Source organism: Anolis carolinensis, chromosome 1, assembly GCF_035594765.1.
Source record: "Anolis carolinensis isolate JA03-04 chromosome 1, rAnoCar3.1.pri, whole genome shotgun sequence".
In the NCBI taxonomy this organism is placed as follows: domain Eukaryota; kingdom Metazoa; phylum Chordata; class Lepidosauria; order Squamata; family Dactyloidae; genus Anolis; species Anolis carolinensis.
In genome coordinates, this window is record NC_085841.1 from 317,443,318 (window position 1) to 317,463,008 (window position 19,691).

The 19,691-nt window shown below is 36.2% G+C and overlaps 1 protein-coding gene across 8 annotated transcripts in view; it reads left to right on the forward strand.

Moving 5' to 3' along the window:
* meis2 (Meis homeobox 2) overlaps positions 1-19,691 on the forward strand; it is a 215,197-nt gene that overhangs the window by 8,501 nt on the left and 187,005 nt on the right. For all 8 annotated transcript variants that reach the window (XM_008103147.3, XM_008103182.3, XM_003214483.4 and 5 more), the window contains exons 6-7: positions 165-314; positions 11,446-11,560. In XM_008103147.3, the coding sequence (XP_008101354.1) occupies positions 165-314; positions 11,446-11,560 (265 nt within the window). The remainder of the gene's footprint in view (positions 1-164; positions 315-11,445; positions 11,561-19,691) is intronic.

A 19,691-nucleotide genomic window follows, 5' to 3' on the forward strand; every position in this document is an offset into this window, starting at 1 on the left:
TTAGAGTTACTCTTGGAATAGATCACAGTATTTCTTTGCAATCCGGGCTGAGGGGGGGGGGGGGGGGACCTTAAGTTGCAATCTGATATTTTTGTCTCTCCTTTTGAAAGAAAAAAAACCAACCAGTTCTTCTTTTGCTTCCCTTTATTTGACCTTTTATTCAGGTTCACGAGTTGTGTGATAATTTCTGCCACCGGTACATTAGCTGTTTGAAAGGCAAAATGCCAATAGACCTAGTTATTGATGAAAGAGATGGCAGCTCCAAATCAGACCACGAAGAACTCTCAGGATCATCCACAAATTTAGCCGATCATGTAAGTCCTTTTGGTCTTTTAATAGTTCTAACCCATTCAGTACATCCTTCCATTGTTGTTACATTCTAAGTATTTCCCTAGTGTTCCCCTATCTTGTGTTTGTCTGCTTCAACACTTTACATTATTGTGGCTAGTATATTTTAAAGTTTTTTGCTTCGGAGTCTGAGATAGGGAGTTTTTGCTTTGTATTCAAATATTGTGTTGATTTATGGCTTGAAAAATCACTGATTTTTTACTTAGAATCTTGTTGGCAAATGCATTCTTTTCTGCTTTACCATCCTTGTGATCAGTGCTAGAGGGAAATAGGAAACTTGAAATGATCATGTTAAATTAAAAACTTGTTTTCTATGTTGAGAAGGTGAATGCTGAGAATTGTATGTTGCATTAAAGCCAGGCTATAGTTTCCAGTGTTTTTCCCTTGTTGCAACTTATTGTAAGAATATGAAATTCTTGCCAAGTGCCTGAAGCATCCTCATAATAAATTGCAAAAACCTTGATGAGCCAATTATTAACAATGTATTATGGAAGCTGGGAAGAATTATGACTAACTATAGGTTAGCGGTTGCGCTTAACACTTTAGTAGTTGCTGAATAAGTTGCTTTGTTGAGTGTGGACAAGTAGAATTGCATGGCTGGGAGTGGCATTTCTTAGTATGATTCAGAAAAGAGTTTATGAAAAATTAACATAAATATCTAAATGGATAAGTTATTTACCGTATGGGAGGAAACAAAAATGGAACAGAAAAAGGGCAAATGGTTACATTTAAATGTCAACTACAGCTTATTTGCGAGAATGTCATGGAGGGAAGAATTTACATAGGTTTTGTCAATGAGCTCTTAAGACAAATGGCAGATAGAGAATATCATAGCATGAGTGTGATTTTTAACATGTAAGACTTAAGGATTCCTATGCTTTGTGAAGGTATCTAATAGTGATCTTTACTGTGCTATGGAAAGAAGATACAATAGTAAGACTGTAAAGTTGATATTAGATTGACTCAGAGTGCTTATTTGATCTTTCCTTTGCTTTTGCAAATATGTTGGGTAGTTAAATATTTGTGTGTTACAGTAGGTTTCAAGGTGTGGGTACTCCTCATAATTTATACAGGCCATTTGTTTCCTTTTCTAATACAGCTGATAGTGTTTGCTTCTTTTGACATCACAACCGCCCCAAATATTAACGATATTTCAAATTGCATGAGCATAAATCTTATAGAAAAATATAACCCGAGGGTATTAGGTTTCCTAGCGACTCTGTTATATCATGGATAGCAATGTCTGTAGACTATATCAATAGTTTGAGAAGAATTTATTACATGTGATTTAACATTTTAAATCAGTGTGCACATGACTTTATGGGGCATTAGAACTAAAGCTGAAATGATAGGCATCCTGAAATATCAGCATGCACTGAAATATCACTATGTACTGGGAAAAGCCGTTATGTGTTCTTAGAACTGTTTCACTTCAAGAGTTTGTTTCTTGTAGAAGAGTAGAAATGGAGCATGCTGATGTTTATACTGAAGAGATTAGATAAACTAGCCTGTTCGGACTCTGACAGATGGTGACTGCTCAAGCCAATTTGAAGTGGTCCATTATAATATTCAAATTCACCCACACTGATAGGACAAGGTTCAGAGGACTAGTATTGTGCAATTTCCTACCCATCTTTGTGGAAAACAGTTCCTGCTTTGCCTTTTATAAACTCTAAAACAACAATCCAAAGGCATTTTTACACCTGCTAAGCTTTATCACCCCACTTGTTCTGAAAGGAAATAATTGTGAAACAAGAGCACTGACTCTGAGGAGAAGAAATATATTATGTTATTGCAATTGAGCAATTTTGTCTTATTAGACATTCAATTTAACAAATTCACCCTGCATATAACTTTAAAATTGCTAAGTACAGATGTAGATAGTGTATCTATCTGAATTGCTACTGTTAGCTTGTCTGTTATTTCCACAGTACTGTATTAATAATCATCACTAATAATGATGCCTTGTGCAATTTTAATGTAGAGATACAAAGACTAAAATGAAATGATTCATTTCTGAATGTCAACCTGACAATTAGAATGGCCAAACATGAAAACTTCTCTAGTTTGATCCCAAGGTTTATTCCCCCCTCCATTTGCTTTGATATGCATATTTAAAATACAGCCTCAGGCGAAATCTCATTTGGTGAAAGTTGGTTCAGGGGTGATGATGAACCACTTCAGAAGGACACAGGCAGCATGTTGTTTCCTCTGTTTTATCTCTTGGCTCACTGATCAGATTCATAGATCCTTCTCTCTTTTGCATTTGAAAAACTGAGAATATTTAAACTGATTCACTATAAATTAATGACAGCTTTAAAAAGAAGTGTAATTTAATTTGTTCTGTGCCAGGGCCTGTCTTGAGGAGATGACAGTTTTTGACAGAGACTTGACACCCCAAATTTCTATATCTCTGTTGAATGTGCTTGTGTATGTTTAGGATCTGGGCCCATTTGCAGTGGAAGCAATGGTAGCATGCAACAATAAATTAGGTGCTAACTTAGTTCTCAGTTTTGTATTTCACATAGTTTGAAAACAGACTCGAAACATAGTAGATAAAGAAATATGCTCAAAGCTGGTACTCGCAATAGGACTCCTCAAGTTCAAATACTTTATATTTTAATTACAATTACAATTCTGCTATGATTGTTATATAATTCAATTTGGGAGGAAAATGGTTTTGCCTCTGAAAATCAATTGTTTTACTAGGAAAGTCAGACATTCCTACTGCAGCTGGTGACAATACATACATATACTGAATTTTATTTTTATTGTACTGTTAACTCTTACGTAATACAGTAAGAGTAAGTTGGTGAGGAACTTTATGAATTAGGTAGAATAGTGCTAGAGAGTCGAAAGCTGAAACTTTTTTATATACTCTGCTATATTTAGTAAATATAACAGCCTGTAATTAGCATCTGAATTTTTAACATCCTCATATATTTTTATTGCAGTAAGGTATTAACTTTAGATGGGTAGAAGTAATTACAACCATGCTGCGGCAAAGCCAGACCAGTTAAAAAGTACAGAAGCTATGGTTTAAGTTATGCTTCTTTAAAAGGGCAATTCATCACTGCCTCATTTATCTTAATTTTAAATTGGCATTCACTCTTCTACTTATTTCTTTTTACTATAACTAGAATATATTTAATATACTTTCTGGTTATTTTAAAATTAAATCAAAACTTAGATTTGTTGATTGTGCATAGTCTAAGATTTACACAGACTAATTTCTCTGGGAGTCTTGTTGATTTCAACAGGCATGAAACTATGCATGTAACCACTCACAGTGCTGAAGCATATGCTGCAATTTCTTCATAAATGATTTTGGGGAAAGATGCACCGGTCTTTTGTGTGGTTTGTAACTCATTTCAAACGTAGTTCTTACACCATGGAGGTCAAACTGACATGTCAAGAGTACAGATGTGGTGGGCCTCGTTCTGCATGAGTTGTATAGGTATATATCACTATAAAATAAAAAAATCTGGCAAATTAAAGTACAATATTTTTCTGTATGATAGTACCTTTATGTAGCTTTTCTTTGAAGTACTCAAATCCCTTTATATCATTAGCTCAGTGATCTTTACACTAGACACATAAAATAGGTTATATTGTGTCCGTATTGTGTACAAATGATTGAGGCAGAGAAAGTGGCTTTCTAAGAACACACGTGTTAATTTATTTTAAGGTAGAAAATAAAGATTTTGGTTTTAAAGTATAACACTAATTATTCAGAATGTGAATGCCACAAACACATATTTAAAAACATATAAAGAGAAGTAGAGCCTATTCAAGCTGCCGCTATGGAGATTTTACTTGCTAGGTTTCTCTCTTGGTAATGTACAAAACTGCTGACACACTTGAAACAGACTTAGCTGTGTCACCTGTAAACATCTGTTGTTGTTGTTGTTGTTGTTGTTGTTGTTGTTGTTGTTATGGTTGTTGTTTTAAAATCTTTTTATGGCACTTTTAAAAAGTGTCAGGGATGCCACTGCTTTGTTGGTATACATTTTGGTGTACCTGACATTTTCTTTTCTGGATAGTAAAATGTTGTATAGGTTTTGAGTGTCGTTAGAGCAAGGCTGTGACAAAATAAGTAAGTCACACTAGGCCACATAGATCTTCCAGTTGCTCAAGTGTGTCCTGAGCTCTTTTGTTAACTAAGTAGTAAAAAAAGAGATCTCTACAAGATTTTATTCACAACAAATAACATAAACCCGTCAAGAATGCAAGATAAACACCAAAGACCATTTTGTAGCATTTTGGATTGTGTACCAATTCACACTTGGAGCTACCCATGTGAATGAACCCCGTTTTGTGCAGCAGGCAGCTTGTGTAAACTGGATATCCTACAGTTGTAATGGCATTTACTATACCATTACACATCTTTGTTTGCGTGTATGGGAGGGAGGGAAGAATGGGCGAGAAATGGGGATAACTTGATTGTAATATCAATTTCAATAGGGCTGCTTATGAGTAGGTGGTTCCAGAATGTGACGGCATGTTTTCTTTGTGGCTGTATTATATGAAATATCGAAAAGGAAAGTGATCCACTCTCATAGTAATAGTGTTGATCTGCTGCTAAATGCCATTGTTTGTGTTTTAAACTTTTACCATTTTCAAAGTTACACCAGGTGTTAGTTCCAGTGGTGAATAACTAATTTTGTAGCTGACTTTGTCACTAATAATCTTTGCTGAAATACTGCTTGATTTTTAAAAGGTTGCTACAGTCCACCACATTTGTTATATGTGACATAACAACGCTTTCCATTTGGTTTCAAATAAACCACTGGGAAGGCAGTCACTATCTTAAATGTGGTTAAGATTTCATTCTTGTTATCTGAATTACCTTATTGGGCAAGGTGTTATTGAATGAAGTGGACGGTTGTATTTGCATACATTTCTTGGTTTTGTTGTTGTTTTGCCTTCTCTACCATTTTTACGGTGTAGACATGGGTCTTTATTACTGGGCATCCCTTTCAGAATACCACACAGTAATAATTTAAGGGATGTCATTAGCTCATAAGAGAAATTGCCTTATAGAAATAAAAAGGCACCCTATTAATTTTATACCAACAAGTGGTTTACACATTAAATTAAAAATTTTGTTAGATTGATCAAAGCACAATATATACAATATTTTAAATTAAACTACAGGAGTCATTATGTAATGAGCAATTTCAGATTCTTTAAAAATATTGAAAACATGTAGGTTGGAATGGGGTATTAAAGTAATCAAATTATAATTCTTCATCAAAACATCCAAACAATCCTTTTTTGTTGTTTTATTTGCCACTGTTATGTACACAATAGACAATTTTTAGTGAATCCTATAAAAGAATCTTAGGTATGAACACATTATCAAATACGATGTGTTTCAGGTGAAATAGGGCAAACCAGTAATATAACCTTATTTTTAATGCACACACCTTCTATACAGTCAAATTAGTGGGCACATACGATTGTTATATACATTGACGTACTAACGTTTTTTGTGTGTTGCTGTTCAGTCCAGAAGGCTTTGAAATTTTGTGTACTACTTTATAGTCCTGAAGCCTAGGTATAATAGATTATGCTCTCATCTGGTACAATATGTTGCACCTTGTAAAAGACTACAGCAGCGGACCAAATCCCGAGTAGCTTATCTGGTTGCCACAGTACTACGTGGATGACTTAAGATCTCATCTACTTTATGGCTTTGCCACATATGAAATGAAATGAGATGAAATGAGATGGACTTGGTCTATAGCCATTGTGCCATACCAAATTTTCCATGCTCACACATGTGAAACTGATTTATAAGAACTGCATTCAATCCTGTGCATAGGATGTATTATACATCTTCTTAATAGGAATCGAGAGATGGAAGTTCCTTTATTTCTGTTAATGAAACAGAATGCTTTATGCATTCAATGGGTATAGGAAGAGCCTGCGTTTGAATTTTGTATAGATTTGAAATACCCATCAAAATCAACAGATTCTGTAGTGTTCAATTTACTTAACAGCATCACTAAAGTGCATAGATGTTGTTGTTTTGATCTTGCCCATACTACTGTGAAATGCAAGTAACTTCATCACAGCAAATTGAGCTGAAGCACTATAAAAGCAGTATGAGATCAGAATCAGTCCCAGAGGAGGTCCTTGCATAATTAAAGTGATTTGGCCCAGTGGAAGTTTGAGTTGCATAAGGAATGTAGAGTTAATCCATCTGTATCTGTGTAAGCTGTCATTTACACAGAAGTCTGAAGCTTGTTAAATTCTTGTCCTTGGCACTGAACAAGATCAGTGACCAGTACTCAGGCACATAAGAAATCACATACCTATGTAAAATTGTAACAAATAGTTACTAGAACAGGTTTGCTTTGAAGATCGTTCCTTTAAGAAACTCCCCAAATCCTGTAGTAGTTAAAGCACTTCAAACTTCTGCTAGATTTTTAATAGCAAAATGGCAACACAGCAGATTTGCTTCGCATACCTTGAGACTTTTGTCCTTTTCACACCTTCTCTAGGTTTAGCAAAATTCAATGGTGGTGCTAAATCAATTTTTTTTAACTTTCAAGGGAAAAAAAACACTAGCAAAATTGTGTTTCTCTGCAAGGCTGTGTGCATAAATGAGAAACAGCGGATAGCTGCAGAGTGATCTCTTGTGGCCCTGCTAGTACAAGCCTTTCCCATATTGTCTCCTGCTTTTATATTAATTACAACTTGCATTATCAGCTGTGAGTCTGTAGCCCAGCAAATAGAAAATACTGCCCCTGGAGACTTAGCTTCTTGTATCTATTTTCCATCTCCTTCTTTTGTGCGCCACTCAGTATTCACTGCTTTTCTCCTGGTAACACTGCTCTTTAACACAATTAGGTAAGAGCAAGAGGAGCGCCATATTTGACTCCCAATTATTAAAACTACAGGGAATAGATACATGTGCATTTCGCCTTACACGGTAGAGCACATTTAGCTGATGATTAAATACAACATCTTCATATATTTTATTGTTTATGCATAGACAGCAATTGTGTATGCAAAGTTAAGGAATATGTTGTTGTGTTTGTAAGTAACTAATGAATTTTCTACCCTGCTCCACTTTTATTGCCTAGGGCAGATAATATTTTTAGAGCTATTACTAAAAAAATTAAATCCACAAAAAATTGTCAAGCCCATGTTGTCAATAAAAAGCCTTATTTTCATAAATATTTGTCGGTTGAATCTAATGTAGATTAATCTTTTCAGAAGGTCTGTATACACTCAAACTGGCTTCTGTATGTTGCAACATGTGCTGTCTACATGGACAACATCTCACAAGTATAGAAACCTGTTCATTTCTCTGACTGTCACCTTATACCCTCCTCCTGCTCATTTAGCCCTCCAAAATGAAGTAAATGTCACATGTCAGGTTTTTGGCATGACACTATAGCACACATATGAAGGTAGAAAAAAGATTTGAGATGTATTACACACATATATGATGATAATGCCACAGGCTGTCTATGCCTGAAAGGCAGCACAGGCTGACTGAAAAATATAATAGACATGGCCTTGAATAGTTTTGAGAATAGGCTTTGGGGCGGAAGAAATGACATTTCAAAAAGTGGTTTCCACCAGGGTATGCAATGTCATGCAACATACAGAAGACATTGCAGTCAATTCAAAATGTAAACACAACATCCCAACATACAAAAATAGGAATGTCAGTTAGGCCACTGTCTCCAGTAACTGAGCACTGCACAATTTTGAACCCCTATAGAGAACATCTCTCTGTGTTTCTTGATGTCAACATGGTCCACATATAAACTTCTGCTGCTCAATCTGAAATCATGATAGAACAAAAGACTGGATGCAGTCTTTCAGATGCCTAAGGCCCAATTTCATAGCAACAGGTTGTCAGACTGTATACAACTGGGAATATGTGGAACTCTCTGCCCCGGTGTGGTGGAGGCTCCTTCTTTGGAGGCTTTTAAGCAGAGGCATCCAGCCTTCCAGCCATCCAGGCCATCTGTTGGAGGTGCTTTGAATGAGATTTTCCTGCTTCTTGGCAGGGGGTTGGACTGGATGGCCGATGCGGTCTCTTCCAACTCTACGAATTGATGACTCTATGAAACAGCTTTTCAAGACAGGGTTGGTTCCTCTTTCTTTTCTTATTTATATTGCATTTGGGAGAACGTCTCTGACTACTTGATAGTCTAAGAAGATGCTAATATTTTATCCTTCTTTTTAAAAAACTACAATACATTATATTTTCAAAATCATAAACTGCCCAAATATATTCATCCTCAGGAAACTTGAAGTTGTGATCTACTCCAAGCCATGTATGGTTTAGAAACAAAAAGTCTGCCTAGCCTTTGAAATATTGTATGACAGATTTTGGTTGATATTTACTTTTAAATGTAGTTGAGGCGTTAGTGGTTGATTATTGAAATATTCATATGTGAACTGAGGGACTTTAGCAGCAGCCAGCTGAACAAACCCTTCTGTGCACAGAATTAACATAACTTGTTAAACACTCTGAAAAGTTTAGCCCAGGCCAACATGTTGCAATTATTAGATGTATAAAAGTAGGTTCCAGCATGATGGTGGAGGGCTAAACTCATGCCATGCTATTGTTTCTTGGCCTTTTCATGTGTTTCTTCTAGCTCTTTATCTGATTACCATCCGGCAAACAGCTGACGCTAAGAGGCTGCAGAGGGCTGAAGTGCTCCTGTCTGCTGTTTGCCTTTAGCTTGAAGCTATTTGAGTGGTTTCCTAACTCAGAGATAAAAAGAGAAGCTCATAGGCGCAATCCGTTTAATCGAGACTGCACAGATACTTGCTTGATCGTGGTGTTTTATTTCCATACAAGACTCCCAAAAATATCATCTTCTATACTTATTTGATTATATAGCATTTTTGTTGCATTCTATTTTTCCTTTTGGTTTTATAGCTACTGGACATTGCAGCACAATGGTATTATTTTTTTACCGGGGGAAAGATAATTAACTGTTGTACTTTTACTTACCAGTACTGTACTTCATGGTTATTGCTTTCTAGTGGTTCTGGATCATGTTGAAATTGCTTTATACATTTATCAGCTGACTAGCCTGAAATTTGTGTTTTAAATGTTGCATCCTAGGTATGATTTTATTTGATAGATTGTTCCATTGACCTAATCAAAAAGTTTGTATGATTATTGTTCACAGGGTATTTTCCCATGTCCATTTAATGTAGCTCTGACATTGTTCAATTGATAGCAATTTTTTTCTTATGGACTCAGGATAATATCCATTTAGTTTAGGTGAAAGTGTGATTGTAGAACACTATTATGCAGCTTAACTTAATATAATTGTAAGACAAGTAGTGTTCATTAGATGTTTCTAGATGATAACATAAGATAGTGTTGTTGTGGACAGGTCATACTTGCCTTAGGCTGTTACAATTTGAATGCCATTAAAAGAAAGAAAACAAGGACTTGATATATGTGGGGAGAATTGCCCACCTCTATTTCCAGGTGGAAGTGAGTATCAGTAGGATGTACTCTTTGGGTTCTCCGCATGTGGCACTAAAACATTTTGTGTGAGTAGTGACACAGCCGGATTCTGACCGCTCTCTACATGGTTGTTTTCAATGTACTTACAACTGACAGCTACTGGTTGCTATAACAAGGGATCTTTCTCTGTGTGGTGATGATTCCCTACCAATATGAAATACACAACACATATATGTGTTAATAATCATGCATGCTACTTACATGCAGAAAACAACTCGGAAGCTATTCTGTTTTGTTGTTACAGATTATTTTGCAAAAAAAAAAAAACCCTGTTTTTGTTAGGATGTGTTTAATTTAAATAGTCATATATAGGTGACAAGCAATGCAGGTCCAGCCCTAAGTCTGATCTATTGCATATGTTCTTACTCTCTTTTTCTGCCAGAGGAAATTCCATCTCTTGCCTGCCTTCATGTGGTGCTGATAAAGCTTTTCCTGTACAGTAGAATTCCTGTTTTCCTTTAAGCAGCAGCAGGGTATTGGGAATGATCAGGAAAGGGGAGGGAGACTAAGAGGAGAATATACTTCACGAAGTAGCACTCAGCTGTAACTTTCAGTTTTCTTCACTTACTCTTTTAAAACAGCAGGTTTTCCCCCCAGAAAAAGAATACTCACTAAATTGAAAACCAGCAGGAGTTATGAGATTGAACTTAGTAAAGTTTTGCTAACAATTCTATGATTATTACCCCTTTAATTATATTTCAATAATAATAATGCTGTCACTTGAGTAGATAGGTTAATTAGCTTGTGGTTACTGCGGATGGTCTTGGACATCTAGAAAACTTTTAAATGTCACCTTTTAAAAAATTCATTTCCCATCTTTCTTAACCAGGCATGCGTTTGTTTACATTTTTTTTTGTAACCATATGGCAGAGATATTTTGTAGGCATAATTATCAATTAATTTCTCTCAGGATTATAATAGGCAAAGATGAAGTAATGGAAAACAAAAACAGAGGACACAAGAGCTCAGCTATTCATGTGATCTTATTCATAACATTTTTATTTAATTGTTGGACTTGCCATTCTGTAATCATTTACTTTGACATAAGTCCCGGTGAACTTAGTAGAGCTTATTTCTGAGTCAATATGGATAGGATTGCACTGCATCACTCACTGTAGTGTAAAGAGTTAAAATAACACTACAAGTTTATCAGATTTTTTTTATTAAGAATTGAAAGCAGATTGCTTCTGAGTGTGTAAAAAAACCCCCGAACTTTGGGATTTCTTTTATGGGCAGGTGGGAATTTTTAAACTGTTATGTGAACCATAAGAGTTTAAATTTGGGAGCAAACTATGCTTGAAGTAATGTTGTTGGAATATAAAGTTTATTTGTATGTGTAATCTTGCACACACCTATTACAAGGGAAGTCCAGTGGGGCTTACCCATAAGTAAGTGTTACGGGATTGTAGCTTTAGTGTGCTCTGTCTCTAAATGGGATTTGCATTAGAGGAAATTTTGCAAATGCTAATGTATCTCCTTTTTTCTACCTCCCCCCCCCCATCCTTTTGCTTCCCAAATTCATGGATTTGCTATGGGAATGATAACTGTGATGACAAAATAAACCAATACTGTGACACCAGAATCCTTCCTCTTGGAGAGACCACGACGATGCCACCTCAACGCACTCAGCAGGCACACCGGGGCCTTCCAGTGGGGGCCATGCTTCTCAGAGTGGAGACAACAGCAGCGAACAAGGTAAAAGGTCAAGCTTTTTTTTCCCTGTGCAAAGTAGGCATGACTAAAATAACTCCAGTGTCTTTTATTATATCAGTACATCTGCCTTAGCATAAGCACAGAGTGGCAGGCTTGTGGGGTAATCAGCTGTAACTTAGGGAGACACTTATTTCCTTTACTCAATCTACTTAGCTGTATTTTTTTTATTATTTCAAAGTTAAATAACTAATCTTCAAACAAGCTTTGCAATAACAATTGATTAGTTCTGCCAATCCCTTTACAAATTTGGTTATCTACAGTTTGTTTTTGTGTGTTACAAGTAAATATCATGGCAGACATACACCCCAGCTGTGATGCAGCAATTCATACTGGTTCTAGACAGAAAATTTAATTTGTATTGGCAGATTAAAAAGGGGGTTTCACTAGCCAGTTGAAATGCTTTTAACTCACAGTAGGAAAAAGGACATCTTAACTCACACCATGAACATACCAAAACACACACATACATGCAAGCATTGCCTGGGCTGCGATCCATAGCACATTTCACAAGTAGCTCTGTTAAAAATAAAAGACACTTTTGTCTGCACATTTCTTCTTACACTATATTGGACTGATTTAAATCAGGAAGATTTTTGTCCCCACAGTTAATGTTTTCAGGATTGCAATGTAGGGCTAAATATTGTGTTTGTCTATTCACCATGGTTTCAGCACAGCAGAATAATTCCCATTGAAATCAGTGGTGCTTCCTTCTGAGTTAGAATATAGATTTATATCGTAATTCCCACTACTATCAGTGACATTTTACTTCATAGTATAGCCCTTCTAGTACCATCCTAAAGACTTTGGATTACAGTTACCAGCACTCATTGCTATTGACCATGCTGACTGGGTGGGCATGATTTCAGTTGAAATCCAGAATATTTGGATGGCATTAGGTAGGAAGTGGCTTCCTTAGTATGTAGTTTTTTCCTGTACAATCCACAATGTAATCCTATATATGTTTCCTCAGAAGTAAGTCTCATTGTGATTCAAGGGGGCTTATTCATGCACAAATGGGTACAGCTCATGTCATTGGTTTCAGTGCCACTAACACAACAGAAAGGGATAATGTGCAAAAAGAACACTTAAGTTAGGTGTTGAAAGTTTTTAAAAACTCAGTCCCTGCACTTTGAAACATTTTCAATGGAATTTCCAGTTTTCAATTTATACAATGTCACAAAATTGTTTTCACAGCTACTGTGGTTTGTTATAGTATTGTATATTATAGTTAGAACAACACAAGATGGAAGCCTGTTGTATTAGTCTGTAAAGAATGACATTTCAGATGTGTGGCAATCAGGTGTGATTGTCTTTTTTGATTGTATAAGGAAAAGTGGGGAGGGTGTCCGCCTTTAGTCATTTTGTTGAAAAGATTAACAAGATTAAAAATACCAGGTGGTCCTATTGAAATTGTTTATAAGGTGGTTTCTGCCTGTTGGAATAGATGGGGTCATGCTATGTGATAGATTTCTTTATATATTTGCAATAACTGTAAACAATGTGCTAATTAAACCTGATGAATAATTCTTACAACAGTGGGAATATATTTTCATTCTACACAATTTATACATGCACTGTGAACATTTACCTGTCTTTTCAAGATCATGAACACAATTGTAGGGAAGTTCACCCAAATAGAGTCCAACTACACATGAGGCTTGAATACTGAATTCCTGGTATGCTTTTTCTTCTCTAAAAACCCACTGAATTGAGGACTGATATTGATTAAGACCATAGTATGGAGTGTTTAACCCACCATGTCTCTAATTCATATACCCACCAGAAACAGTGGTTAATGATGAAGGAAATATCTCTCTTCGGTACCTATAGCAACCAGGGGAAATAACATGGTCTAGGGCAGTGGTTCTCAAGATGTTTTGGCCTTCAACTCCAAGTTGTTTTGGCCTTCAACTCCCAGAAAACAGCTGGTAAACTGGCTGGGATTACTGAGAGTTGTAGGCCAAACTACCTGGGGACCCACACATTGAGAACCACTGCTCTAGGGCCATGGCATGGGGAAAAGAGGTATACTCCCTCTCTTAGAACACATAAACAAGTACTATCCCAACCAAGGCTTGTCTTTGTAATAGGAAAAGGTAAAGGTGAATGAGCACATATTTCATGAGCTGTAAGTATTAAGTTAACTTTGTAGCATGGGATAGAAACACTGTTGTCTAAAAACCTACAAAACCTTTACTAGTCACTGTAGTACTTGATATCTTCAGCTATATGAATCAACGGTTACCACCTAACTCAGTGTAAGGAGAAAACGAATTTCCCATCACGTTTGTAATGTTGTTGTTTGATGCTAAGTAAAGTTGAAACTAATGATACATAGGGTGCATCTATATTGTAGAATTAATGTAAATTGATACTACTTTAATGTCATGACTGAAAGCTATGTAATCATGGGATTTGTAGTTTGGTGCAGGACCAGCACTTTGGTAGAGAAAGCTAAAGATATTGTAAAACTTCAGCTTTCATGAATAGCACTGAGCCATTAGCATCAAAATGCATTAATTCTGTAGTGTAGACTCAGAGTTGTTTCACCATAAGAATGTTCACACATACTTTTAGATATGTTTGGTGTATCATTCAGGGAGAGTCAAGGATTGTTCATCTACTTTCTGATTGAATACCCAAATGGCAAACTTGGGTTTTGCTGCTAAACATTGCATTGAAATTTACTTTCATTTCTTAAACAGTCCACTGGGTCTTGACAGAAAAACTTGTCTTCAGAAGTGCATATTCTTCTGTGTATGCTTAGAGGAATGCTTCCAACAAGATTGGCAAATTTTAAACTTCTGAAAGTTTTCTCAGACAAGTAATCAGTGGCAGCAGCTGAACTAGCAAAGAAAAAGTCATCTTTCTTCATAATCAGTTAACAGTTTAAAATACTGTTAATAGTCTATTCTGTGAATTAGAATTAATAGCCAACTGTTCTTTCAAAAATTATTGTGCTAGTATTAGAAAGGAAAATGTGGACTTTCGTGATTGCGAGAGCGTATTCATAGCCATAGAGAAGTGAAGCACTCAAATTCTCATTCATCAACATAAATAGGGATTCAGAGCCCCAAAGATAGGAAATGTAAAATGCTCAAAATGGGACTGTTTGGAGGATGTCACTGTTTCTTTAAAGCTCTCCCAGGCCTTAAAGGTCAGACTTGTAGACGGCTCAACAATGTTTACATTACGTTCATGGACAAATTCTTTTAGCCAATCAGTATACCCTTGCAAGCCCAGTTAATCACCCTCACTGCTATTTAATTTAGTAAAGCAAGAATATCTGTATATCTGACATGCAGTGTTTTGTAGAACTAGCTTCCCAGTGCGTTCTGACATTGTTGTGGCAATTTAACCATTGACACTCATGCTGTGATGAAGAAAAACTGGATGGGAAGGCCTTGATGGTCACAATCCCCTTCCTTTCTCAGGAAATGCCAGCTAGAGAAGGCAGCTTCTAAAAGAAACAGTCTGTTGAATTTGCCTTCAGCATTTCCTCTGGATGGGCAATATCAGCAAATAGTTACAGGAAACCTTCCCAAAGAAGTGTACAGGAACTCTCTAGGAGAATAGGGCCTGCAGAAGTTACAATTTTGAGGTAATACTTCCAAATCTTTCTCCTTTATTCTTTGTTGTCCCTTTTCTACATTTGGGTTTTGGTTTTAGAAGGAGATGTATACAGTTGTGTACAACGAATAGGCAAGAATGACCTGTTCCATCTTTCTGCTCCCCAGCCGACTGGGAATAAAACTCTGCCTTCTCGATTCTTAACCGTTATACATCTTTTATTCTTTTATATAAAGACTGTGCTGCTTTTATTGTAACCGTTATCTAATTCTCTAACTTCGTTTCATAATACAACACTCTATGTATTTCCTCAGAATCCCACTACTTCAGTAAATGTTCTCCTGGAAAGAAAGCACACCTAAAACAGTGCTACATTAATATCTCCCGTCTTGCTTCATTTCATGCCTTTTGTATCCCATTCTCCATATAGTTTGCCAAGTGCCAACATAAGAAATATTATTTTACACACATTTTACAGAAATCAGGAAAAATTATGTTTTGCTTATTCAGTTTGTTTTTTTATGTTTGTTGTGATATGTTTGTTCTTTTACAATAATTTCTGATACACTTGTCAGCATGTTGTTAGTTAAGTTTGAGAGCAAGATGCAATGTCTACATTTTTGTTCTTTCTGGAGTGAGCTTTGATTAGTAAGATTTTGACTCAGGAGGGACTTGTGGAAGGACAGTGTGGCATTATGATAGCATTAGCAAGTCCTTTAGTCAGTTATGAGTGAATTGAAATTCTGGCACTTAAAGAGTTAAACCCTTTGGGCACTGTACAGTGAAAGATAATCCTAATTATATTAGCTGGGCTCAGTGTTGTTTTTAGCATGTCATCTTGTTCGTACAAGAGAAAACTAAACTATACTGTACACTGTACTAGAGTAAGTATTAGTGTACTCTAGAGCAATTACTATTTTAACAGTGATTCAGATCTAGTGAGGCAAATTTTTGTCAGAAAATATTATTTCAATGGAGAGCAAAAATATATTTGGATTACTTTTGTTTTTTATTAATTTATGTAACAATGGGAAGAGCTAAGTAAGTCTGTTAATAGAAATGAAATACTAAAATATTTTATAAAAGGAAAAAAGCAAGGGAGAAGTGGATTTAATGGTCTAATGAGGCCATCTTCCAGAGACTTGTTTTGTGTAAGGCTTGCTTTGACCTTTCACTTTGCTCAGGAGCCCAACGCTTCATTTTTCACATTCTTGCAATTACGTTAACGCTTCAAGCATTTCTGACTCCAACTCAGCTAGCAACACCAGGCATAACTCAACACTGTGAGTTTTTCCTCCTCTCTGTAGATTCATTAACAGGTCACTGGGGTCCCAACTGAAATTTAAAACTGACTGGTTCTGTTGGGTTAGTTGAGTTATGGCAAGAAAGATAGCAGGAAAGGGGCTGAGAGAAGGGGAGAAGAGAGAGAAGACTAGGGCTTTGCCAGACAATGTATGTGTAAAACCTTAATCAGCACTTTAGAAGGTATGTGCAGTTTTATCATGCAATAATTGGTCTGGCAAAAGGATATGTAAGCTTTCTGGTGTACTACATTTCCTTTATTCTGTATAAATAAAGTTTTTGAAAAGGGGAAATTGAAAAAAAAAATGCTTTAAATTGGTAACAGTTTGATGTTCCATGCCATGGGACTGGATGTTTTGCACAGACTTTTCAATCTTTTATAGTGTATTTATAGGGTATTTCAGATAGTGAATTTGTTGGATTATGCATGAAAAGTATAAAATAAATCATATTTAACATTTATAACCAGAAAGAAATACTTGTTCCATATTTAATAAGACAACTGTTCCATTTACACTCTTTCCTATACTCGTTTTACATGCAGAAGGACGGATCACAAAAAGTACTGAGATTTTAAAACACATTATGAACTGTTTCTTCGACATCTGGCCAATGGAGGCTAGGCATTCTTCTTGGATCCTGCAATAGAAATCTACAGGGTGTTAATAACTCTTGAGGAAGACAAAGATGATATTGAGAAAGCAGAAAATGTAAAAGTTTGTTTAGGTATACACAACCAGTGTGGACGCAGATATATAATTTGGTGCATATTTGCTTCTGCATCAAATTTTCCCTCACTGAAATGGCAAGATAGATGTATATAATAGCATCACCATTAAGTTCTACATTTTATTGGCTATATCTTGTTGCCTGCAGTTATATCCAATGTTCATAAAGGTTCCCTAGGATGATGTAAGGAAGATACAAAGAATAGAGCAAGAATAGAAAGCAGAAAGAAAAAAAGGAGTTAAAGAACTGAGGTAGCTCTCAGTTGCCATGAGCACCAGTATCTGCCACATTTCTTCGGCAAATATAGAAACCCTTCAACCCATTATATACCTTAACCGCGAGGTGAGATTCAGTCAAGAGCTGCTGTCCCTTAAATAAAGGGACATATTCCTAACCCATTATATACTTTAACAGTGAGGTGAGATTCAGTCAAGAGCTGCCGTCTCTTAAATAAAGGGACATATTCCTAACAGCCCAGTGTCTGTACATGAAGACATGGGATTTCTTGACTTTTAACTGAAGAAGTGAAGAAGCTAATCTGATGCCTAAATTATCTTGTACAATGTGATTCTCTTCTACAGTTTGGGTTAGGAAATTTTTCTACTTTTTTTTTTGTTTTTCCACCCCAATCAGGAATCTGCAAAATAATGGATGCTTCCAATTTCTGACCCTAAGAACTCATAACACCTTGAACTTTGAAGTCCTGAGAAATAATAAGATGGGTAGTTCAATTTTCATGATTTCCAGATTCATGGAAATATTTTTACCATCTCTGCCATTTGCTTTGGCCAGTAGAATGGGAACTTAGTAAACTTGAGAAAAATGGAACAATTCATGATATTTAAATCAGCGCACAACTGGGTAAAATTCTGAATTCAGACAAGACCATATATAACCTTTGTGACATATGTAGCTGATGCATGGAAAGGGATATCAGCACATTTCTAGCAGCCCCCCTTCTCCCCCCCTTACATACACAGAGAGCGAAAGCCTGATGTTTTATCTCATTGACCTGTCCAAAGTATTTACTGTGGGAAAGATTAATTATCTGTTCCAGGGCAAAGTCAACACAGATATTGACCAAAACTCACACATCTTTTCCTATGACCTGAGGTACATTAGAAAAATTAGGTTGTGTTCATCGTAAAAATGTAGAATTTTCTTTTCTTGATGAAGTATATTAACAGGAGATACACCTAATATGACTACCTTCCACATTTTATGAAAACAGATACAGGGACATTTCTTAAAATATAGACTGCTTTTTGGGTTAATGTTTTAAACATTGAAAAACTAAAAGTTCCATTTAGATCATCAGCATCACCAGTTTTGAGCATGTAGGTCACATTCGAGTGGCAGTGGTGGAAAATACATGAAGGCAGATCTTGATACAGTACTTCCCGGAGATAGGAAAGTTAGTGAAAAAAATGCCAATATCCTTACATTTACTTATGGTGATTTCATTTATGGTGAAAAGGGTATGTTTTATTCATCTCGATTATGTTGATTCTAATTTGATGATTACATTTTTTGGATTTTATTTATCATGTCAGAAGCAATTTGAGAACATACTGCAAGTCACTTCTGGTGTGAGAAAATTGGCCATCTACAGAGACGTTGCCCAGGATGTGTTACCATCCTGCTGGGAGGCTTCTCTCATTTCCCCGCAAGCTAGAGATAACAAATGAGAGTTCACCATGTCTTGTGGATTCTAATCGGCAACCTTCAAGTCAGCAACCCAACCTTTAGGTCAGCAGTTCTGCCACCACATCTCCTTAATTTTTTGGATTAAAAGTGAACATTCATGTCGTTTTCCTAATTTTTGAACCCCCGCCCCCCCCCCCCCCTAAATTCATGTTGGAGTGGTAGCATCCTCAACATGAATTTACGACAAATTTTGGAAACAGTTGCATTCATTTTGGAAAATCAAATTTCTCGGCAGACAAGAAATGAGTGAGGGTAAAAACAAATACACCACACAAAAAGGATATAAGAATAAAAAAATACAAATGTAATCTATAAACCAGGCTCCTCTTATCCTACACCTAATTTCCATCAACAGTTCTAGTCTAGCAGGTCTCCATTAACAATACTTAATTTTAAAAATTCAGAAAAAAATTTTTATAACACAAACACTTAGTCCTCTTCAATTTGTTGTCACTCTCACTTTGTCTTCTGTTATCCACACATTTCCTTGCTGCTGTCTTTCTATGATGTTCTGTGCACTCTTCCTCTCATCTCTCAATTCTTCCTCTGTTACATACCCATTTTCTTGCTTCTCTGTGTGTTCTTTTGTACAACCATTCTGTTTTGTCTTTTCCTTCTTTCATGTGTTTTCTTCCTAGTCTCGTGAGATTCCCTCTGCTATTTCTCCCTCTCCTCATCTATTTTACTTTTGCTCCTGTTTTTCCTTTTCCAGCAAGGATCACTGGGGATGCGGTGAGGAAAGGGAAGCAATGGAGCAAATGAAAACACCCTGCTCCCAATATCATTCTCTGGAATATGCTCTCAA